Below are 25,075 nucleotides of genomic sequence, written 5' to 3' on the forward strand. Positions count from 1 at the left end.
CATGACAAATAGAGAGCAAACTTTACGTCGGCGTAGGTATACAGTTCCGCGGAATTGACTACTCGTGTTAGCAGACTGTACAGTCGATACCGTTGGACTACCGGCTCACGCAGGACCGGTGCCAAGATGCTTCCTCGACTGCGTCATAGCAATGGCATCAATTAAGCGCGATTATGAGCCTGCTCATCGTGCAGGAGAACGTGCACATACATGGAGAAGGACGTCTCAGCAGTTCTCCGGAGCGCTAATCTTCAGAAGAAAAATACGCAAAGAAAACGAATGGCCGTGGTGCAAAAAATGCTATCGCAAAAGCCAGTTGTTCATGTTGAGGCCACAACGACAAAAACAACTGGCTCTGCGGTACTCAAGAGCTACGTATACATGTTTAAAATGTATTATTATAAGCTACATTTATGAATGGCAGGTTGAGATTTGCCGGCTTTTTGGGTTTGTCCAAGAGACGACGTGGTCCCGGTATTTGGCTATCAAGGGGGTACTTGTGTACTGATGTTTTCCAAACATTAAGAGCCCTTTGAGGCACGAATATATGTAGTCCGGTGTTTCCATCGTGTCATCCAGCGACCGCGAGGTCAGATACGTCACGTCGCCGGTGTCAGGATTGCCGAAATTTGCTTCTATACTGTGGCCCATAGCACCACACAAGAGCTGGCACTTGTGCTTGCCTCATTGTTAACAAGACTGAGGGCAGTGCTGTAGACGCTACCGCTACAAACAAATATAAGAAAATTCTTTTTTGGGGGTGAAATTGTACCCAGAGAGCAAAGCGACAGTTAAGTGGCGGTCGCAGTGCTCAAATCCATACGCTATTTTACGTCATCGTATATTTTTCAGGAAGGTCAGTGTTAATTAAATTCAGGGGGTTTACGAGCCAGTACCGCAATCTGAATATGAGGCATGCCGTAGTGAAGGACTTGGGATTAATTTAGATCACTTGGCGTTTTTTAACGTCCACCCAATGCACGGTGCATGGCTGTTTTTCTTCTTTTTTTTGCGCCGCCGCGCTTGAGATTTGATCCCGTGACCTTACCCGCCGTGTTTGCTCAGTGACTATGGGCTGCTGAGAATGGGGGGGGGGGGGGGGGGGGGGGTTCGCGGGATCGAATCCCGGCCACGGCGGCCGCATTCCGATGGGAGCGAAAACACCCATGTACTTAGATTTAGGAGCATGTTAAAGAACTCCAGGAGGTAGAAATTTCCAGAGTCCTCCACTACGGCGTGCCTCATAATCAGAAAGTGGTTCTGGCACGTAAAACCCCATAAATGTTTTTTTTTATGCCGTGACCTTGTGCTCAGCAGCGCAACGTCAAAGCCGCCAAACAACCACGGATGAAGTCGGTAATGCTCGTGAAAATTCTAGGATGCAACGTATAAACTCGAGTAAGGGCCGCACTTGTGCAAAAGCAGCATTCACAAACTGCCAGCCCAAAGTAAAAATGGATTATTGTTATAATTTTAAAATTAAATCATGCGGTTTTACGTGCCAAAACCACGATCTGATTATGACGCACGCCGTATAGTGGGGGATTCAAGAAATTTTGACCACCTGGGGTTCTTTAACGCCCACATAAATCTAAGTACAAGAGTGTTTTCACATTTCGCCCCCATCGAAATGCGGCCGCCGTAGCCGGGATTCGATCCCGTGACCTCGTGCTTAGCCGCCTAACACCATAGCCGCTAAGCAACCCACGGCGGGTAATAGAATTTTGTGACATAGGATTCCTTTTGAACTGGATTTTGCTTTTGCTAAATAGTATTTCTGCTAAGCAGACATGACTTCACTATACCCCTCGACTTTAATTTCACGTTAAAACATGAACCGGAAAGTTAGTCATTAAAAAGTGGTGTAGCCTATTTTCGATAATTAGTGAAGTTATTGTTGAAAATTTTCTTGCTGCTAATGTCTGCCTATAGTCACGAGTCTATCAGCAAAAACAGCAGAGCCTATGATATGACATTTTCTTTAGCCTTCCGTTTAAAAAAAGAAAGACTCGCATGGTTCGCCACCATCGCGTCCCATTGGGCTTTGGCAGCTTCGTTACTCTATGGCTTCGTCCACAGTCGTTACACGGCGCAGAGTGATTCGCATGGTTAAAGTTTTATCTGGGTTCCGAACTACCGTATACTTTTTTTCTAAGCTCGACGTTTATTGTCCGATCATACCAGCGTATCCTAACAACTTGCACACAGCGGCCCAGTGGGAATGCTAGCGCGTTCGCACAACGCTGCGAACATCGGACGCTATGGCACACTCGTGCCTTATGTGCCACCGAAGCCCCGAAGTGCTCGGGCATGTACGTTCACATGTAAGTAAACGAATGTATCTCCTTGTTGAGAATATCACGCGAGTAGGCAGCTCTTGTGGTGCATCACAATCGTTTGGGAAGCGTCACAGTAGAGCATTTTCCTACATGCGGAGCGGTGTTTTTATTTGCAGGTTTCCCTTCAGTAGGAAATTGCTGGACAGGTGGACCAGCGCACCGGAATTGTACTGGCGAAGCCACAAGCAACTCAAATAATCAGTTTAATTGTTGCACTTTGAACAATCATGCTTCTACAAAGGCCACAGCAGAAAAACAGGCTGATGCCGAGTATCTCTGTGCCACGAAGTAATCAAGAGGCGAGTGCCCAATGCGGAGGAAATCGAGTGCATCGAGACTTAGAACGACAGAAAGCTGAGCTATGGTAAGGATTCATTATGCAAAACAGAGGTGAGGCGTGCAGACAGGACACAAGAGTAGAGAAGTGGGCGGCGCTCGTGTTGTTTGCTTGTAAATACTGTACTCTTGTGTCCTGTCTGCACGCCTCACCTCCGTTTTGCATAACGAGTGCATCAACCCACATATTAATAGCGTAAGCGTTTTATTAACTGTGCAATATTTTCAACACTTCCTTGCATGCCATTTCATGTGGAATATCTTTTCAGGTCACAAATTTGTGCAGCGAATCTATTTGCATGATCGACCCCGGGCCTGTGGGTTCACTTGCACTTGATGCTGAGTCTTTTACATGTATCCATAAACTGCAGATATGCACATCAGATCCCTGCGAGCATTTTCAAAATTCAATTATTTTAGACAACAGGCACATATGCAATACTGACATAATCTCAAATACCACTAAGCAGCTGGGACACGTTTTTGTTGACCATACTCGCAGGTAAAATAAGTAGATCATGTGGACAGCTCCAGCTCATTTTCTTTAAATCAGTGTGTACAAGGAGTATGCAAAAATAATTTTTTATCACGCACAGATTTTGCTGTATAAGCAAGAGAACCCACCACATTAGTGTAACATATCTTGTACATCACACTAATAGGTGCTTTAATTTACCAAGTGAGATGAGTTACTTTTGTGGCTCATTCAGTCATACCACACTGCAAGCTGCATTCATCAATCTTCTATTGGATTTTGCAAATGTTTAATGAAACATGTTTCCCTTTTATGCAGATATGCAATGGCAAGCCCTTCCGTGTGTTCCAAAGGTAAAATTTAAGCTCTAAATTAAAGAAGACATTTCTAGTCAGAAACAAGCAAGAATGGTGAATGCAGAGTATCAGAAGCCCAATGTACAGAAATTATGAGAAGTGTCGAATGATTTTAAGGAAAGAGTCGTATTTGAAAATGCAAGACTCTTTAGTGGAGGTCTAGCAAGTCAATATAGGTAGAATACTCTGCGAAATTATGCGAGTGAGGGGATGTCAAACCATGGGTCAGGAAATGTGTTCTTTTCTGCAAAACCAAAGCTGATTGCCATTACATAAGTCACTTTAGCATCATGAGACTGCTGCTTGATAAATTCAGAAATAAACCAACAAACAAGACATGCAAAAATAAAAACAATTTAATGATGCCCTCTCCACACTGGGATAAATAAAAACAAACACATCACATCTAATGTGGACATATCAGACGCCTTGTGAAACACTAAAGGAAAAATTCAGTTTCGAGCTATGGCACTTGCCGCATAGATGTGGGGGGCCTTGCACTAATAGTGATGGTTACCACTGCATTTAGAAATTGAAAGCATTCGTGCAGACAAGAATGATTCTTTATATTTTTGGCTACCACTTCAAATGCCTCCACCAAGGGTTACAATGCTGCACACAGCCATACTAAGGATCTCGCAGCAACACCTGCAGGTGAAAGCACAAGCAGTGCTGGTGGGTGCTGGACACTATGCTTGAAAACTTTTAGACAAGAAGAGTGCAAGAAGCAGACATAACAACTGCATTTAAGTCCATAATTCCCCATTTGAATGACCTTTTCCTTTTGCTTAGACAATGCCTACGCCTAGCCACAGCAGCTCCCTCATACAGACTCCGCAAGCCAAGAGGCCGTGGAGGCAAATGCAGGTAAGAGGCAAGAAGCAATAGCACTGGTATCGACATTCATCTAATTTCTTTCTTTTTCTTTCGTTTAGGCAGCCAGCACACCTCTAACAGCCACCTTGACTGCGGATGTGTCACCCCAGTCGCCAAGGGAACATTTGAGGGAAAGCGACAGGCAATGTGAACAGCCACTTCTCCATGTAAACGATACTCTTTCTCTCGGATGACTCCTACGCCTCGCCACGCCAGCACGCTTGTGCACAAAGATGCCGCGGAGGCACGTACAGCTCAGAGGCAAGAAGCAGTGGCACTGGTGTCGACATGCACCCAATTTCTTTTTCTTACACTGACGCAGCAAGCACACCTCGAACAGCCACCTTGACTGCGGGTGTGTCAGTAGATTCCTTTTGTACATATGCTCATAATAAACTTCAGTGAATTTTAACTTGATAATAAACTTGAAGGCAAATGGGACATTGATGCATTGTATTTTTGAACATTTATTGTACACATACAATATATGTTATACTTTGCAGTGCTACAGAGCGTATTTTGAAGTTTCCCCTTATATTTTGCACCTTTAATTACGTATGTGTTGTGTGGCCCTCAATGCAGTTCATGTTGTAGCAGCTGCTTTGTCTGTGTATCGCACATTGGCTTAAGCTCGTGATATCCACATACTTCTCTCACATATACAAAATAAAGTTCTATGTAGTCCTCAAGTGTTACAACAAAAAATGAAAGTAAACAATTTGATCGTGGAACTGTGTTTATTACAGTGATTCCTACGACAGTTACTGACAAGTTGACAACTTGAACTGGTCAATCGGTCCATAGCCTCCTCTATTTTTCAAAAATAAAGGAGGCTATGATCCGTCATGGCAAGGAATTGTATGTGTACATAAAAAAGGGGGTATGTGTGTGTGTTTGTAGTGAGGGGTATAGGATTAGGGCGGTACGACAAAATGTACCAACACCGTCCTCTAGACCCATTCCGTTAAGGTACCGTAACAAAGCGTATTATGCGTAAAGTTCATACAATGAACTCTGATATTACTACACACGCCAGGCGACGCGAGCTACATTTGTCATGAGGCATTCGCGACTGCACCGGATGCCCTCCATATTATTCTGGTTAATCTTGCTCACTGCACCGAGGCAAAAGAAAGATCATGGGCGCAGGTGCCTTTAAAGTATCCCAACCTTGCGAGGCACTGCTGCGCGTGCCAGGGGAGCTGTCCGTGCGAACACTCCTTGGCACACACCTGCCTCGGCGGCACCAACCTATGTAACGTTCTGCTTCGAGCTTTGATCCCCCCACTGTCCCTTGGGTGCCCTGGAGTTCCTGCACCGCCTGCTTTATTATAATACGGGTGCTCTTCTGAGACTTCCGTTTGTCGGTTACATGTGCCCTACAGCTGTGTCAGTACTTATAATAAAAAAACCCGATCTATCGTCGCGACGATAGATCGCGAAAGCGGCTTTTGCAACATACCGCGCCCATGCGAAGAGAATTACAGAAGACCAACGAGGAATCTGACCACAGCTTCGAGCTCGTAACCTCGTCGAGTGAAACTCCTGCAACAGGCGCGACCGCTGAAAACCGCATACCGCCGGAAACTTCAACAGGATCATTCCTCGGTTGCATAACTGCCACCTGTACGGCCAACATGGACCACATCCACACCGTCCCGCAACATAGAATAAAGAACCAACTTATAAAGCCCAAACACGCAGCTGCACGCACACACTGCAAGCGAGACGCCATGCTGCTACGCTGCTACTGTTGCCGGATTAAAACTGACTACTGTCACCAAGTCTAGCAAGCGTCTCAGGAGCTGGCAACCTCGGCGCGTAGCAACATGGCGGCGCTCTTGCGGTTCCCGATTTCAATGCATGGGGCCTATGGGTAGCTTGTCCTCTAGAGTCAGTATAGTAACTCTATGGGCTAAGCGCACTGCGGCTCTCTGCGGACAGCCGTGTTTGGCTTACGTTTAGCGCGCATAGGCACCAAATCAGAAATTTGAACTACGCGCCACGGTGACGTCTCCGCCGTAGCCTTCGCAGTGCAAGGCACTGGAGGAGGAAGGGGAGCACAGCTGAGGCTGTGTTTTATTGCCGATAACTCCGCTTCTGCTGAACGCACTGAAGTACTTTTTGCGGCAAAGTGGTTCTGAAATACCCTATCTTCCCTTCAAATGTCTTTCTCCACTTCCATAAAAAGTGGTTCAGGGCCCCTTTAAAACTTTCTAATGCTGTCACAAGAGTAAAATTAGCTCACCTTTTTGTTTACTTTGCATTGATCAGATGCACGTTTTTTTTAACGTTTTGTCAGTTTTAGTTTGAAGAAGCAGCGCTACGTGTTTTGCTGCGTCGCTCAATGGAAGCATATCATAGGAAGCCAACAAACCGCACCAATTCAATCAGTAAGTACAAGTAATTTCCCCTATGTTGTACTTGCTACTTTTGTTTGTTGGCCTCTTATGATATGATTAATAAAAATCGGGCCCCTCGGTTCCCTTTCTTCTCGTTCATTACTGAAAACACCTGTGTCAGCGGCAAAACTCCTTTTTGTAAGGGGTCCTTCGTAAAAAGGAAAGGTGTTTATTTCAAAAAGAAATTAGTTCGCCTGCGGGTCACGGAGGCAAGATTAGCAAATTGTCACTATTAGTTATATGCGCCAAAAGTGAACTGAACATACGAATTATATACAGCTCTTTATAACGTAGATTTTCCTAATTAGAAACAAATATGCTCTATAGCCTCTATATCTAATGATGCCATATGAACAAATGGGAAAGCTATATAATGACCTGTGGGTTGCCATATAATCTTATGGGATCATTTGATGTGCAGAGTACTCGGCATATCAGTTGTTTTATTTATTTTAATCTTATAGGAGATTAGGACTCTTCCTGATTATCTAAAAGCATTCATAAATAGGAAAACTTGACACGTGGGCTGCTATTACGGAACACTGTTTTAACAATGAAAACTGAACGTATATATACACGGAGTTTTGTACTACGTGTAATGGAGGAAAATCTGGCGCTATACTCTCTCGATGGGAGCCGCCAATATGGCTGTTAAACCAGCGTGGGATTGTTGGGTAGCACACGTAGTTGCCCAAGCTTAGTCCTTCTGACTTCAGGCGACCTTGCGAATTCGTATAACGTTCTTGACGCAATTTTTTATTGCAAGGTTGTTATATGGTCAGAATTATTCTTATTTTAGACTCCAATTTCTACCACTCGATGACCTTAAGGATATTGAAAACAAATATAGTTGATTAGAATTTAAAATTAGCCACGCCTAGTGATAGTTGTCTACCTAGCGTCATCTTAATTTACCGACACGTAACCTTGGAAGCGTCATGATTTATTTAAACGTCGTAAATTACGCAATAAATTAAGTTGCGAATTTCAAACATTTACCTGCTGAGCAGAAACGTTATGATGCTGGCACGCAACACATTTGAACATGGAGAAATAATTAAAGAAGCTGCATTACACCTTCTATGCCGATTCGTACGAAATCGTAATTAAAAAGTTCACGCAATACGCGAGATTCCCATGTTGGCTGAGCGATTGCACCGCCATAATTCTTTCTAGTAATCTTAGCATGAGACTATGACCAAAGTGCGTGAAGTTTAGGTACCATTGTAAGAATTAACCCGGAGGACTTGGGATCTTCAAGAGAAAACTGTGCACCCGACAAAACCACATGTGGTCGCCATACAAAATGTTACATCCTGCTGAAATCACCGAAGGGGAGCGTCATGCAGAGAGCGTCAGGACGCAACTCATGGCATTCGAGTCGGAAAAGGTGCGAAAGAAGGACACATTAAACGTTGTACTCACGTCTGCAGTCGTATTTGCCGATATCCCAGCCCACAGACCCGTCGTCTTTCACTTGGCAGGTCGCATTCCAGGTTTTGATATCCCTGGGTATATAACCCGAACCACAGCGGTACCTGGACAGCGTAGGTACTAGGATGATTGCGCTGTTCATAAGCTGCGTTTATAAATGGGTAACAGGACGCTCAATCATGTAGTGCATATGCGTTCAGTGGAAAGCTTGCTTAGCAGAGTGCTTTTTCGTTTAGAAAACGTTTATTCCAGCAGAAACCGATGCCAACATTGCGAATCATGGTGTCCGGCACGATACCACCAGGAAGTTTACACTTACAAAAAAACTGAGCGTATATGTATGTACACGGCATGTTGCACGGAAATGACCGAGGCCACACGATCTCACTAACATATTACTAATTAGACCTTCAGAAATACGCAGTTACGCATAAACGAATTGTCACATTATATATATTGTGTTGAATGTGTACAAAAACATGCATAAGCGGAGTACTTTTGCTGAAAAGATACTGGGATGCGCCCGGCCAAAACAGCACATTTAAGCATGGCTAACCGAAGGCAGTTGTCAAATTATGGGGTTCTACGCGCCGAAACCACGATCTCATTATGAGGCACGACGTAGTGGGGGATTCCGTAAGTTTGGACCATATGGGTTTCCTTAATGTGCACCTAAATCTAAGTACACGGGTATTTTCGCCTTTCGCCCCCATCGAAATGCGGCCGACGTGGCCGGGATTCGATACCACGACCTCGTGCTCCGCAGCCCAACACCATAGCCACGAAGCAACCACGGCGGGTCTCGAGTCGCGTATGTCTACCCCACATGTGGCCCAAAGCAGAATTTTTTCTGAGTTGTGTGGTCACATATCTTGCGTCAAACGACCGACCGCTTGGTGAAGCTATCCTAGGCTACTACATGCTGCGACATTCAAGCGCAGGATCGTTCAAGTATAGCCTAATTCAGCTAAGTTTTATGACAAAATGAATGGCTCTCTGCAGTGGCGTGTGTGTATACTTCCAAAGGAGGTGCAACGTAGAAAATAGTAGTGACAGTGCTAAGGCAAGGCGAGACCTCTCCAGAAATACGCGGGAAATATTGTTCCATCTAGTTGCCGCTTAAATCTTTCCCCCACTCAGCAGATACATAGTTCTCGCATTTCTCTTTATGGTGAATACTATGAAACCTAACAGCCGTATGCAAGCTCCGTTCGTCAACAACGCATGAGTAAGCAACAGAAAAGACAAAGAATCAGTAGTTTTTGACCACTGTCTTCAGACTTTACGCATTACAGCAGAAATTCCAACGTTGTTGCTCTACAAAATTATGTATATCCAGCACAAATGTTATATCATAACAAGCCAACAAACACTGACACCAAGGACAACATAGGGGAAATTACTTCTGCTTAATAAAGGAAATAAAGAAACGATACATTAATGGAAATTAAAGTGGATGAAAAAACAACTTGCCGCAGGTGGGAACCAAACCCACAACCTTCGCACTTCGCGTGCGATGCTCTACCAATTGAGCTACCGTGGCGCCGGTTTCCTATCCACTTTCTTGGGTATTTATGTGTCCTAGTAGAACCCTGGGAGTGTTAGCTAGTGCCACCATTCACAGACCTTGGCGGCGGACGTGGAACGTCCTTTTTACCGCAGGCGTCACGAGAACGTGATCTTTTTTAGGGTGAAGGCAACTGGTCAATAAACCCACATATGCTACCTGAAGGCATCAATGTTGCCGGATTCGAGACCCTCATTATGTAATAACGAGAAGAAAGGTGGTTAACCGAGGGGCCCGATTTTTATTAGTCATATCATAAGAAGCCAACAAACACTGACACCAAGAACAACATAGGGGAAATTACTTATTCTTAATAAATGAAATGTGGGTTCGGTTCCCACGTGCGGCAAGTTGTTCTTTCATCCACTTTAATTTCCATTAATTTATCGTTTCTTTATTTCATTTATTAAGCACAAGTAATTTCCCCTATGTTGTCCTTGGTATCAGTGTTAGTTGGCTTCTTATGATATGACCAATAAAAATCGGGCCCCTCGATTAACCCCCTTTCTTCTCGTCAGCACAAATGTTGTAATATATGTCAAACAATGCTTTAGGAGAGCGGTTAATTAAATGCTGTTAATACCTCATGAAACGGCAAATTGCCACCCACTCGACTTTAGCCCGAAGTCGAATATTAGCATAGCGCTTTGCACCTTACAGTTTACTGCAAATTCTACGGGTGCATCCCTTGTTTTAAAGAAGCAGATTTAATTTACATGCATGCCAGCCAGTTGAAAATAGATAGTGCAAGACAACAGTACAAGAATTATGGGCGGTATATACATGAATGAGCCGTTGGTGATCCTTTGCAAAAATGATTTCACTACTTGCATCAACCTTGATTATAGTTATATATCTTCCTCAACGTCATTGCAGCTTGTCCTGTGCTATGTGCACGTCCGGTTTTAAAGCGAAACTTTCTTTGCCACTTCACTCCACTTTTCAGGCGCTAGCTGCTGGCTGCCTCGCAAGATTGGCCAGTATAGCAGACATACTTCATACAAGCATCTTCAAACAAGTTTCACCCCCCAGCTACCGCTGCTATCTCGCCAACTATATAAGAACAGCTTCGCGTCCTCTTAGATTAGAACATTGCTTTGAGTCTGCGTGTTTCTTTCTTTTTTTCGGGGAGAGGGGGTTAATGATGGATCAGGTGACCATGGCTAGAAGAAAATAGAAATATGACATCCGCGTGCTGTCTGCGGTATTCCACGTGGCGCTCTACCGTATCAACAGAAGGCGGCGAACCGTTACGAATCCCGCTATTTCACTGACTGCTGTCTTCTTTACCATCTGAGGGATATATAATAAGCCCCTTGTTCTCCTCAGTCCACCTGGCGCATTACACAGCCAGAACCTCGCATCTGGGTGACCTAAGTGGCGCGACGGGTAGCACAAGACAATATATCAGGTATTAAAGTGGAAAGTTGAGCGAGTTGCCCCTTACAAAAATGACTTTAGACTGTCTATAGAAAGTCTATAGACTTTTTATAGACGAACTTGCCTTTCTAGAGATTTGGACTTTTCTTGATACAATGTCTACAGACTGTCTATAGACAAAAGTCGATAAAGTTTCTATTTTTGTTTGTCAATTCGCAGTCTATAGACAGTCGATAGAAAAAAGTCGATATGGTGTTCGTTTCTTTTTTGTCTACTTTCCCACAACAGACACCTATAGACAAAAGTCGATAAGATTTCTATTTCTTTTTGTCTACTCGCAGTCTATAGACAGTCTATAGAAAAAAGTTGATACGGTATTTGTTTCATTTTTGTCTACTTCCTCTCTATAGACTACCTATAGACGAAAGTCGATACAGCCGTTATTTATTTTTCTCTGTTATTTTTCGATAGACTTTCTATAGACGAAAGTCGATAAGATTTCTATTTTCATTATTTTCTATAACGTTATTTCCTTCGTTCATGAAAATAGGAAGAAAAATGGAAAAGAAAAACAACCCGTTCCGGCGCGTTTGGCGCGCAGAGAGAAAGAGAGAAAGAGACAAAAAAAGAAATAGGCGCTCACACTCCTCGGAGCGCGCACGCCCGGCGCGCGGAGCTCCTGCGCTTGCGCAGAGCTCTTGCGCATGCACGGCGGTGCGCCATCTGTCCGCGTCAGTTCGAATTCTCAATGAGTGCGCCAGGCAGGTAAACGCTTGTAGCGGTGTGCGGTGTCTGCCTGAACGTTGGTGTATGTGTACGCGTGTCTTCTTTGTGGCATCACACGTCAACTACACTGAACGGTAAGTTTTAGCAAAGATGTTTTGCGTCAATAGATCATGATTAGGAGAGCGTATGTCGTAGCGCGAACCGGCTGCATGTTGCGCAGGCGACTCGCGTATAGTGTCGGTTTGTCGTTGACACGATAACGCCCTCATGTTCTCGCTGCTACGATACGGTATGTTTTACGGCGAGCGATCACTCGGGCTTCTTGATTTTAGCGTTATAGTTGATGTGCGTAAAAAAGGAAGTACACTGTGGTTTAACTTGATACTGAGCTGCCACTAAGTGGATTGTGTATATTGAGCAGCAGGTGTGGTGGATCTCATTTCGTATCGCTTGATCCGGCCGCGATGAATGCTGCGCCGCATGTGTAGTGAAATTCTCGTGACACGCTTTACGTATCTATCTCAAAATTGTGTTAGCATGAATTTTCAAACAGAGACGTATAGTTGTATAACTGCTAGCGTACTCGGATGAAGGGCCGTGTTTGCGGGGGATGCTCCAGCAGTGTGTGCGCTGCCGTTTTCGTATAGTTTAATAGTAGCAGTATTTTTAAGCTTCCTTGCAACCAATCTAAATAATTTTGGTTAGTTACCGCAAGCAAAACACGAGACTTGAAGAAATATCTAGCAGAAATATCTAGATTCACGCTATCTAAATGTATGCAACCACAAATGCTTTTGGAGCATGAGACCTGCGATAAGCTCAGTTACTCGCAGCTTCGCAACTTAAGCGAAAAAATTAGAGAACAATAAATTAGTCGCTCCGGGAAGCACCTTTGCACGTTTCAAACTGAAGGCATTGCGTTTGACGGTAGTTGGAAGATTTGTTTTTTGTCTCTTTTATAAACAGTTTAGCAGCAGAAGTTATCTTTCGGGCTATATGAAGAGCGTTAAGCGCCTTTCGATGCTTCGGCGTTATGCAGTTTACGTGCTGTTCATCACCAAGCAGCTGCTGGCGCAGATTCGCTTTGTGCCAGTCGTGCTTCGTATGAAGCCCTTGTTCGTAATAAGTGTTCTGGTTTTCATTACTGTTGCATGTAGTGCCGTCGTCTTGGACAGACTGTATACTATATGCGCTGTACAAAAGAAAAAAAGAGCCAGATTATCCATTTGGTGGTGTTTTCTTAGTAGATAACGCACAGATTATTCAAATTATTTAGTGGACATTGCATTTGTTCTACCCTTATCAACACACCTAAGAGATCGTAACATGTTTTATTTGATAAGTAACGTTATCAATACGCCCCCATTCATGTGCACTCTACTGAAAGTGTGGCATATGTATTCATCTCTAAGTATGAGAAAAGGGACATTGTAGACTGTTCGAAGCGGAAATAAATTGCAGTTATTAACGTGATTGTTCAAAACTGCTGTCACTATGCTGAGCATGTTCGTTCGGCACGGGCATATTGCATTATAACACCCGAAAAATGTGCACAGTCGATCCAGCCGGGTATCTTTGATTAAAGAATTACTATTATAGGAATAGTTTGGGATTCTCGCATTTCTTTTATTTTTATAAGTACACTGTGTGTCACATGAACCTGTCTTGAGACGAAACGTACCGCTGCTGGCACCGGCGACCATTACGGTTGTCTACCTGCTTATCATACTGTAATATAACGAAACGTCATAATGGTACTGATCCATATTGTCATGTAGTCTTTAGTCAGAGGTAAACAAAGTTAACTAGAGGCAAACGTGATGAGTGCAAATTATATAGAAATCTACTATTGAACCGTAAAAATAACTCATTGTTTTCCCTCACCTTGTTGCATTTGCTTTACGTGTGTTGCCCTTGTCTTCCGTGCTGTACTCGCGTGGCCATCAATTACGAACTTGCCCAAGCACTAGTCAGCTTTATTAAACAAGGGATTCAAGTCAGTTGGATCTAATACTGCATGTCAAGGGACTGACGTGTTATTGGTTTTATCTAAATATTATGGACTGGCAGTGCTTGGCAAGCATTAAATCACAATATTTTTCCTATTGCACTTAAGCTGCGGGCGTCATAGATTGCCAGAAAATTTTCATGAAAGCAGTCAGGGAAGGCTTGGAAAAAGATCGTGAAATTTTAAAATGACCACATAGTTATGCTGTTTTGTTATATGTCATACAAGTTTTCCACAGAATCTCTCAGGTAAATATAGTTTTAAAACGTTTCACCTCATAAAAAGTTCAGGGAAATTTGCCTATTAATTGAAAAAAATGAAAGTCAACCATACTGACATGGCATTTCTTACTGAATTTATGTTTTTTTGCGTTAACTAAAAGTCCTGGACCTCGAAACCCTAGAAAATATTTTCATCTTTGAAAGCACCTTAAATAATTTACTGTAATAGAATTTTCATTCTAATTATAGTATCAGTTCTGTTTCCTAGGAGGTGCATATCTGTCGTGCCATGACTCAATGTGTTCGCGTGCTATTTCGGATGCTCATGTGGTATACCTAACTTGGAAACCTGTTAGCATGCCCAAGAGGCCTCATTACCTGTAAGAAACTAAGTGACGATATCAATACAATCAATCCATCTGCCTTCTGTTGAAGTTATAGCCAAATACCCATTCATTTAAGAGTAGGAGAAAGACATTTAAATGTGTATTAAGCAACATAAATTACAATCTTTGGCATGATATTGTGAATACTCCAGTCACGTCTTCTGAGCATATCGCTCTGCACGGGCATACTGAACAACCAGCCAAAAAATGTACAGACATTCCAACTGGGTAACGTTTCAGCAATAAATATAGAGATCATTTGGGATAAGTACACTGATGCATCATATATGAGCTTGTCATAAAAGGGAACATACTGTTGCTGGCACGAGCAGCAGTTGTGACTGTATAATTGTTCGCCATACCATAAAATAAAACATTGTATAATGGTACTGATTTGTATTGACAAGCAGCCATTAGTCATAGTTAAACCTCATGAAGTATTGACTTATACGGTTTGAGCAAATATATTAAGCTGCTTAATGAACATACAAAGAATACACACTTGTTATTTTTGTCTCATATTGCTGCATCTACTTATTTGCAGCACACACCTGCGTCACTTTTGGGTCTAATGACACAAAGGTCAAGGCCAGCCTGGCGACCTGCTTGTCAAGGGGAAGTAGTGCAAATATTTAGTCTATTTCCATAATAGCATAAGACATGTATTTTAAGAAATTCATCTATTATATCGCGCAATAAAAAGTTAATTCATTGATGGTGCATTTGTTTCCTTTTTTTGCACTGCATGATTCAGCACTCAAATCTTTCTGTTTATGAAACATATATGAGAGTACAGCTGGTCCAGAGCACTATTAATCTACCAGCATTAATACATAAGTGCAGATTAAAAGCAACAAGTGCACATGCATAATAAATTCAAAACTTTATTGCTACCATATGTAAACAAAAATGTAAACTAACTTGTGGATAGCAGATCGCTATGTACTTATGGCCTTATACACTCTTCGTAGACTTGTCTATAAGATGTCTGTGTCTATAGATTAATGAAAATTCATGTTTGTTGACAAATGTCTGCAGAATATCATAGAAAAAAGTGTATAGGATTATATAGTTCTGTTTTTGTAGACTGAAGTCTATAGAATGTCTATTGGCTATCTATAGACATTTTAAAGACTTAGTCTACAAAAGTAGAACTGTATAAACCTATATGCTTTTGTCTATAAACATTCTGCAGACATTTGTATCAAACATAAATTTTCATTAATCTATGGACAGTATATAGACAGTCTGTAGACTCAGACATTTTATAGACTAGTCTATAAAAAGTGCATGGCCATAAGTCTATAGACTGGTCTAGAGGAATAGTCTATAGATAGTCTATAGACATTTGTCTATATACATTCTATAAACTTCAGTCTACAAAAGTAGAACTGTAAGCCTATACACTTGTCCATAGACATTCTGCAGACAACTGTCTACAAAGATGAATTTTAATTAATCCATAGACAGTCTATAGACTCAGACTTTTTATAGACTAGTCTATAAAAAGTGCATGGCCATAAGTCTGTAGACTCAGACTTTTAATAGCCTAGCCTATAAAAAGTATGGCCACAAGTCTATAGACTGTCTATAGGCAGTGTATAGAAAGTCTAAGACTCAGACTTTTTATAGACTAGTCTATAAAAGTGTATGGCCATAAGTCTATAGACAGTCTAGACTCAGACTTTTTATAGACTAGTCTATAAGAAGTATGGCCATAAGTCTATAGACTGTCTATAGACAGTGTATAGACAGTCTATAGACTCAGACTTTTTATAGACTAGTCTATAAAAGTGTATGGCAATAACTCTATAGACTGTCTACAGACTAGCCTAAAGAAATGTCTATAGACAGTCTATAGACTTCATAGACAAATGTCTATAGACTGTCTATGGACTTTCTATAAAAATTTTACCATTATGAATGGCATGCATTCATAATGGTAACAGTGCGATCAAAATGACGACGGAGTGAAAGGACCTTCCGTTGTCGTTTTGATCGCGCTGTTACCGTTACAAATAATATACCAGTCAGTTGCTTGATCCCAATTTTAACTTGTGTCTCATACAAGATCTTTCACATCTATCTACATGGTCAGAGCGGCGCTATCTAACACTCGCAGGGCTGCCGTTACATATACAGTCACATTAGTTTCCGCTAATTTAGAAGCGGAACCACTACTGGATTATGACACATCTCATAGAGCGACAGGCCGACCGGGTTTCATCCCAAAAGATGTGTTCTTTTTTCTTTTCCCTTTAAGCCTGTCTCCGATTGAAAGGAAGAACAAGGAGCTCAACATTAATGCTCCTTGCTTTCCATAGTTGTAGCGACCATTGGCCTCTTCGGTAGCCTAATGCAGGGAAATCGGCCCTTCATTTATCTGCATTATCTTCATGCATCAATAGTTTAAAACGTGATCGATTAGGTTACTTCCACATTTCATTGATTTCAGCTATGAAAGCATTTCAAATGAAGAGTAATTAAACCTGCTAGGTGGCAAATCAGTATTATTCATTTGCGATGTTTATTGAGTGGAGGTACTTCTTCTTCATTCCCTAATATTCTTTAACGCAACTGAAAAAACGATACGGAGTCATTTACCACGGCATCACTTTATCGATCGTATTTTCGCTCGAACAGAACAAGGACGACAAGCAGGCAAGTACTTTTAGGCATACTTACGTGAGCCGGGTGCCTACCGGAAACTTTTCTCGGTAGTCTTTTTCTTGGTGTACTCTGTGGTGTATGTACATATCCTCAGGCTCCGTACACACTGCACAACAGGAATAAAGATTTGAGGGTCAGACGCACAGTCGAAGCAGGAGTATCTCGTTGATCGTTTTTGCTCCTACGCTAGGTGCATGTTGTAGCTTTCAGTGGCTGTCTTACAACGCAGACACCCACCATAGCCTGTGTGTTATGTGGAGAAGTCGAACGAAGTCGAACATCCGGGGACGCGAGTGAGTCGAGTGTTCTCGCGACCGCCCTAGAGTATTTTTAGCCAATAAGACCGCTGACAACGATATATAAATAATTATTGGAAACTTAAAGCAAAATTGGAATGATTTTGGAATTTGGAACCACAATTTCAGCGTAGTACAAATTTTCCTGTGGCAAATCATTAGTGGAGTATATTGAGACCCATGAAAGGGCGCTTCATTGCAAACGGCCACAGCTGGAAAACTTTCACCGTCAAGCTCCAGGACAAATATTGCTCAAGCAGCTGAAATCAGTGTTTGCAAGACAGTTAAACTTATTGAAGCTCGGAGTTCTGGCCTGAGTTAAGCTGGACCGACTTTTATATCGCAAAGCTCGCTGCACGCAGCATGATCACGATAAACGCCACCACTCGTTGTTCGGCATCCCCACTGGTCTCAGACCGCACCATGACGCGACAGCTCGCAGCTATGAGGTCTTGTGCTATCTTCACCGCAAGAACAATCCAGGTTCAAATGAGAACAAGTATACTCTAATTCCCTAAAGACCTGCCGTTGGCCCTACAAGGGGCTAACGATACGTTTTACCCGCCGTGGTTGCTTAGTGGCTATGGTGTTACGCTGCTAAGCATGAGGTCACGGGATCGCATCCTGGCCACGGCGGCCCCAGTTCGATGGGGGCGAAATGCAAAAAAAAAGAAAAGAAAAAAGAAACGTATACTTAGATTTAGGTGCATGTTAAAGAATCCAAGGTGGTCAAAATTAATCCGAAATCCTACAGCGTGCCTCATAATCAGATCGTGGTTTTGGCGCGTAGAACACCACAATTTAATTTATTTTTTTTTCTAACGAGACGGGAAATATGTGCACACTTCCGTTCTCACCCGCACGTTTAAGAAAAACTCGCGCGCCGCAGACGGCACGCGGACGCTCGGCACGAAGCAAACGCAGAATCTTTCTCGGCTGCTACAGGTCGACCTTCAAGGGCAGTCATTCCTTTTTTTCTTTCAGAAGCTTGCGCAATATTTGGTTATTGCGCTACGTAAAAGTGACTGTTTGACAGCCGCAAGTGCGAACTTTCAAGTGAATTTTTATTGACGAGCGGGGTGATATTTCACACACTGACGAAGTATGACGTGCATTCGGTTGGTACCAAGAAACCGTTCCCAGGATCTTGTCGTTTGTTTACAGATTCTTTGTTCTTTTCTAGGTAGCATGTTTGTACGATGGGTTCTGTTGTCGGCTACAAGTTCATGTTCTTTTTTGTTTCACCGCTATCATTAAAATTAAATTCTGGGGTGTCTTGCGCGCGTAACTTCCACGAGCTTAATCTTAACCGTTTCTATGCCCGCACAAATACTCTCAAGTACAGCTTCTTTCCCCGCACAAGAAAAGTATGGAATTCCTTACCTGGCTGCCTTCGTTCACTACCGATAAGCGAATTCGAAAGTGCTCTCTATGAAAACCAGTATGTGTAACTGCCTTATGTGTATGCATTTCGCTGTTTGGCTGCTTTTAAGAGTCTATGACAGCGACTTTCCAGTTCTTTGACTCTCGTACAAATGTAAGAGCCATTGTTGATTTCACTTCAATTTTTGTCCACAACTGTTTTTACCCACTCCTGCAGGCAATAGCCCTCCTATGGGGCCGCAGTATGTACAAATAAAATAAACTAAATAAAATAAAAAGACACGATATGATTATGAGGCGTGCGGTAGCGGGGGGACTTAGGATTAATTTTGACCACCTGGGCGGCTTTAACGTGCACCCAATGCACGGCACACGGGCGTTCTTGCATTTCCGACCCCCGTGGAAATGCGGCTGCCGCGGCCGGAATTCGATACCATGCCCTTGGGCTTCGCAGCGCCGCACAGAAACCACTACGCCACGACGGCGGGTTTCACCACTATCCTACCTGCTGGATTGGGTGAGGGAACAAACGAGAGTTAATGACATCTTAGTTCAAATCAAGAAAAAGAAATGGGCATGGGCAGGACATGTAATGAGGAGGGAAGATAACAGATGGTCATTAAGGATTACGGACTGGATTCCAAGGGAAAGGAAGCGTAGCAGGGGGCGGCAGATAGTTAGGTGGGCGGATGAGATTAAGCAGTTTGCAGGGACGACATGGCCACAATTAGCACATGACCGGGGTAGTTGGAGAAGTATGGGAGAGGCCTTTGCCCTGCACTGGGCGTAACCAGGCTGATGATGATGATGATTCCTGCTTCAAGAAGCTTGTGAAACATTTATACGACAATTTGGTTGTGTAAACTGATCGTGGCTTCTGTATCTTTCAGTGTGTTTTCTTTTCCTTGTTTATTTTTTGTTGTTCACAGCTTTATCTAAAACGCGCGCTTTCGGTGTCAACCACTACGAAGCTTCCCTGCGCATGATGTGGCCAGGCTCCCCTCAAGCTGCAACCTGCAGTTTTGTTTTTTCTATACGTGGCAATCCTCGCAGCTTTGCTGCACAATAATTACAATTCAATGCAACCGGATGAACGTCGTATACCTCGTCTGTGCGTTCAAGTTCACCCTGCTCGTCAGTAAATATTCCGTTGAAAGTTTGTACTTGTGGCTGTCTAGTCACTCGTCGGCGACCCCTAGTCGCAAAAGCCTGTCGTCATGAAAGGCTGCCAACTCGCCCAAGCCAGTATACTCAATTATTTTTCATCACATTGCTGGTTAATTTGTTAGCGGATATTTAGGTAATGTGCAAAATATTTAGCAGATTACTGAGGATATTTAGCATTCTTTTAGATGGGTCCTGACAAACAAATGGCGATAATATTAGCGTCTTATTTTGCACGAATGGCATGCGCGAAACGTTGGGGTCCGATTACGTAGTTATCGTTGCTATACAGGGAAGTATATGAGCCACCATATAATAAGTGTCTTTTATCAGTGCAAGAAAAAAAAGGAGCGCAGGTAAAGATCGCGGCCACATTTTTGCACGTGACTGTCATTTTCGAAAGCCTCACGTTAGATTAAACATAAGGAGTTATTTGCGGCCTAATGAAAATGACATTCACTGCGGCTTAAACAGGCACTCGCTGCAAGGAAAGAGAGATGGCCACTCACTCTGTTCGCTTTGTTCATTGTGTTCATCTTCGAGGAAACGGGCCGATCCGATGCAAAATCCGGCTGCTACGGCGACGAACAATGTAAGCCTCATGCTTATGCGTGAGCCGTGCAACTTCAACGTGGCTCAGCGAGCAAACTCGCGAGCACGAACTGTGTTCCGAGACGGAGTTTCATCCAGCGCACACGACGGTCATATCAAGCAGAGAAACTCAACGCCTCTCCTGGGCGCCAAGATAAAGAATGTCCGCAGGGGTGGCAACGCTGCGTCGGCTCACGTTTCTTTTTGCACGTTGGTTCCGCCTTTGGTGCTGGCTACTTGAGCGTCTGGCTGTCTTCTTGCATCTGGTAAGACGAGGAACTCGGCGAAATATCCCGCAAGCCGCGCTCGAAACTTGCGGGCGCTCTCGAGTGTAGGCGGTCGATTTTACAGGCAGATGGCGCAAAGTTATGTCCAAACCTCTCTTCCAGGATAAATAGAATATCACGTGTTTGCATAAACCTGACGATGTTTATTCTTCGTGATCAGACACAGTAAAGGGGCTTCCGCGCTGACGTACCTGATATTCATGGGGTGAAAAGTATTAACAGAGTAGATACGCCCCACCCGACCCCCCGGAAAAAAAAACGCATAAACTATCCCACTCTAGAACCACGTCTACGCAGCGGCTAACGTGACCAATTAACGAGGGCACGTTGCCGGTCGATCCACGGTGTTTCTCTCCATCTTTTTTTCTTTCCACATATAGCAAAGACGAAGTTGAGGATGAAGAGGCGGCCTGATGTCGTCGTTTCGCTAACGAAGACGACGATGTAACTAAAATTACGAGAAGAATTACCTGCCGGGTGTTGCGGCTCGGGGTAGCGTTTAGGCCAGGAATCCTCCAGGCACAGGGATGAGTGCGTCTGAGAGTAGGAGCAAAAGAGTACGGTTTATTTTACAACATTTACACTGGCTCCAGATATGGAAGCTCCCTCCATGTAGGAGCACTTTAAATGTCTGACCTTGTACATGTCTGACCAAACAAATGTCAGCACACGTCAGGAAACGTCAGGACACACTCACTGCACCGAAGCTCTCCGCTTTTAAAACACTCGTCTTCTTTAGGTGAATATAGTCGGGTACAAATTTAGAAAAAAGGGGAGGCCTCACCTAGATGACTGAAGCGCGACAGCCGATTCCCTCGCGACTAAAATAGTCCAGCTCAAAAAAACGTGCTTCTGAATCACCTCATTCTCGGTATGAACAAAATTCTTGTATTTTGATGAATGGTTTGGTAGAGCTCTCGTGAATGGATTGCCACAGCACATGTCGGATCGCGCGAAAAATAACCCCGTGTCTTCAAAGACAATGCTGCGCGTCGTCTGCTTTTTAGCTTCAGTGCAAGAGACGAAAGTAGAAAAGCAGCTCTGCATGGCTTTTGCGCTGGTTTACACGTACACGGCACATTTACTACTCGTTTTCCGAGCTTAAGATGAATCAGTTGCTATTTAACAAGTACTTTAAGAAAACAATGCATTTATCGAAACCATTACAAACCTGGGACGAGAAGACGATCGAGGCAGAAAAGGCAAAAAAAAAAATTCCATTCATCGTTTTAAATAAATACTCTTGGTTAGCATACGATTTATATTTTTTTGGTTTTGCGTTTTCACAAACTTATTTTGAGGAATGCGATAGGTTTTTTTTTCGTTGCTTTTCACGCTTTATTTTTTTCTGCAAGCCTGCCCTCTCGCCAGTTCGCGTAGCGTAGCGTCAGCGATGCTCGTTGCTATCTTTCGTCGCCGGATCACGGCTCAGAATGAACCCACGCGGCACATATAGTGCACCTATAGTGCACCATATAGTGCACGGCACATATAGTGCACCAGGTAGACCACCACAAACAGTTTGGGAATTCACTCTGACGAGGGGCAGACGCACGCAACTGACGTTACCGTTCACAGGCCGTCCGGCTCGTGACGTCAGCCTAAAAGAGGGCTCGCCTATTGGTGGGGCCTCCTGTGCATCCGCCTTGGAGGAGCGAACGCTCCCTTTTTTCTGAACTTGTACGCGGCTGTGGATTACGGAATCGGATTAATGTGCCTCGGTCAACCAAAATCGTCGAACCGTACGCAAAATCTCTCCTATGACGTCGCGCCATTCCGCCGGACTCCTTTTCCAATGTTGCGCAATCGGCCCCGCTCATGGCGCAACCATGTGGTAATCTGGGAACCTGGTGTCGACGCCGTTCCTACGGAAGACGTTGGCACCTTGCATCAATCTGCCTTTATTTCACGGCGTGCCGGCGCATGCGCCCGGCCCTAGCGGATTAGTCGCGAAACCTTATTGAAGGGTCCCCGAAAAAAAAAAAAAGTCAATAAGTCCCCGCAAAAAAAATAATAATAATAAAGCGCTCGGACCGGCGCTCTGCAAATACTCGTGCAGTGTACCGCGTTGAAACTCCACTGATATCTCGGCGTCGGTGCGGTCCCGAAAACGTACGCAGCGCAAGACTGCAACTCCATTTTAAAGCAGAAAGCAGTCAGGGCTTCGTCCGGGCTGTACCGTGAGCCACGTAGTTGCCGGCTTTCATTGATGACTAGCAAACTTAACGAAAAACCCCAGCGTTACACTTGGGCGGCACTTAAAAACATCACGTTGCTGACGAGGTCTTCTTGCAGCGTCGAGCCTCACTTGCTGGTGGTGGCAGCGCGTGCCTGAATTCACGCGCTCGTTTAAGGCACGATAACACTGGGCCCATACGAGACCGACAAGACGCTCACGTCAAGGATTGACCTACTGTTCAGCCCAGTGCGTCACTGAAAGCACTTTATCATACCAGGCCGATAACTGCGCAACCGACGAGCGCGAGTTCTCGTGCTGCGAGCGGCTTTCTTGTCGACAGCACCGACAAAATCAACGTGCCGACCATCGTTCGACCGAATCCTGCGTGATCGGCCGTCGAACTGACAACGGGACAGCCGCAGCGCCTTCGCTTGTATATATAATTCGTCATGCTCAAAATGAGTAAAACATGTCTAGAAAGTTGAAATGTACAAGCTTCAACCCTCTCAACCTGTGCACATGAAGTTTGAGCTATATTTCGTTTCACAAGCTGTTGGCAGTGCTGTGGAAGGTAGGGGCCTCTTAGCCAATCAGGGCTTCAGGAGCAGAGCAAATAGTCCGTCAAATATTTGATCAGTTTAGGACTAGATTTCAAACATTAAACATCAAAATTTAAAACAGTTTGGGTTGAAAAATTTTAAAATATAGAGAGCGCTTTCAATCAGTCGCGAAACTGATAGCAATGATCCGCACGAACACAGCCCCTCGGAGGCCTGTTACAAGGTGGTGATGCGCCGTCTTCCGGCAACATAGCGTCGCCTGATTCGGTTGTGTCCCTTGTGTGCCGTCCGTCGAATGTGCGCTGTTTCCCCAAGCTGGCGAAGCAGGTAGCTTTGAACGCTCTTGAAGGGCTTCGCGTCGAGTGCGGAGGCAGTTCAAGCTTGAATTCGCTTATCAAGAGGACTGCAAACCTCACCCAGGTGAGTGAGCGAACGCTCAACCAGTGGCCAGCGGAGACGGAGAAAGCGGGCAGAGTGTTGTTGCCGAAGAAGCGTTGTGGGGGAAAAGGCGGTGAGTGGACAAGGAAGCTGGACGATTTTGACGTGAGCGTGTTGTGAAAGGTGGTGCACAATTAACTCTCGCCAAGGTGACGCAGCGTTCCAAAGGGGACGACACCCTACCGACTGTGTCCACAGCAACGACGCAAAGGATGCTGAAGAAGCTCGGCTTCCGATACAAGAAACCGTGTCGGAATGCACTGCTTATCGAAGCGGCGCACATCGTGCAGTGTTGCCGCCGGTGCCTCAAGGTAAATGTACCTGGTAGCGAAGCTTCCATAGGAGCCCATACGTTCAAAACATGGCGGTCCACCGGCGGTCCATGGGGCTTAGCGCCATCTGTATGTGGTGGGAACACTTCCGGCGGAAGAAAAAATAATGTGATGCCATGTCCGTTAAAAGCAGAAGTGACATCATTTTGTTTTCGAAGGCGCGAAATTTGTTTTGTTGTTCTTCCTTTGGAGCTATATATTAAAATGCCCTGCCATTCGATTGGATGGGCGTTTCGAGCTTTCAGCGTGGAAAGCGATGCAGGACAAGGCCAGCCGTACGGTTGTCGAAATCGCATCCCTGCTCAGAACATACTTTCTTTGGAGGCGGACGAAAGCTTTAGGTGTAGAGTGCTGATCCTATTGTTGGATGCCAAGCCCGTCGGCCAGCGCGGTCGCACGAAAACAACTACACAATTATCTGGCGGTCGTAACTCACTACATTTGACTGAACAGATTAAGAAGCAATGAAGCTACCCACGTCACCAAATTCAGACAAACTTTGACAAGCAAGAAAGCACAAACTGTGAGGGGGGCGTATTTCAACAGGTGATACGAGGGCGCCTTTCTGCCCATTTCAAGACGTGCGTTGCATTGCGAGTGATAGTGGCGTCAACGTCCCCTGTAGCGATGGGCGCTTCAAAGAAATGCATTTATTAATAATAATAAAAT

General features: G+C 44.1%; 1 protein-coding gene and 1 long non-coding RNA gene across 4 annotated transcripts in view; one reads left to right on the forward strand and one right to left on the reverse strand.

Moving 5' to 3' along the window:
- The window catches only part of LOC139061116 (sushi, von Willebrand factor type A, EGF and pentraxin domain-containing protein 1-like), a 297,555-nt gene extending 276,562 nt beyond the window's left edge, over positions 1 to 20,993 (reverse strand). Inside the window, exons 1-3 of one of the 3 annotated variants that reach the window (XM_070540681.1) lie at positions 20,529 to 20,991; positions 17,192 to 17,282; positions 8,210 to 8,322 (exon numbers count right to left, since the gene is read on the reverse strand). In XM_070540681.1, the coding sequence (XP_070396782.1) occupies positions 8,210 to 8,322; positions 17,192 to 17,282; positions 20,529 to 20,622 (298 nt within the window). In that variant the 5' untranslated portion in view covers positions 20,623 to 20,991. Of the gene's footprint in view, positions 1 to 8,209; positions 8,323 to 17,191; positions 17,283 to 20,528 lie in introns of all 3 variants that reach the window. The other 2 variants (XM_070540673.1, XM_070540689.1) reach the window with 2 other exon arrangements.
- Positions 1 to 25,075, forward strand: part of LOC139061125 (uncharacterized) — a 401,615-nt gene that overhangs the window by 15,284 nt on the left and 361,256 nt on the right. Inside the window, exons 2-3 of the long non-coding RNA XR_011515190.1 lie at positions 3,469 to 3,503; positions 4,299 to 4,373. This is a non-coding gene — a long non-coding RNA (uncharacterized lncRNA). The remainder of the gene's footprint in view (positions 1 to 3,468; positions 3,504 to 4,298; positions 4,374 to 25,075) is intronic.

The sequence above is a fragment of the Dermacentor albipictus genome, chromosome 1 (assembly GCF_038994185.2).
Source record: "Dermacentor albipictus isolate Rhodes 1998 colony chromosome 1, USDA_Dalb.pri_finalv2, whole genome shotgun sequence".
NCBI lineage: Eukaryota > Metazoa > Arthropoda > Arachnida > Ixodida > Ixodidae > Dermacentor > Dermacentor albipictus.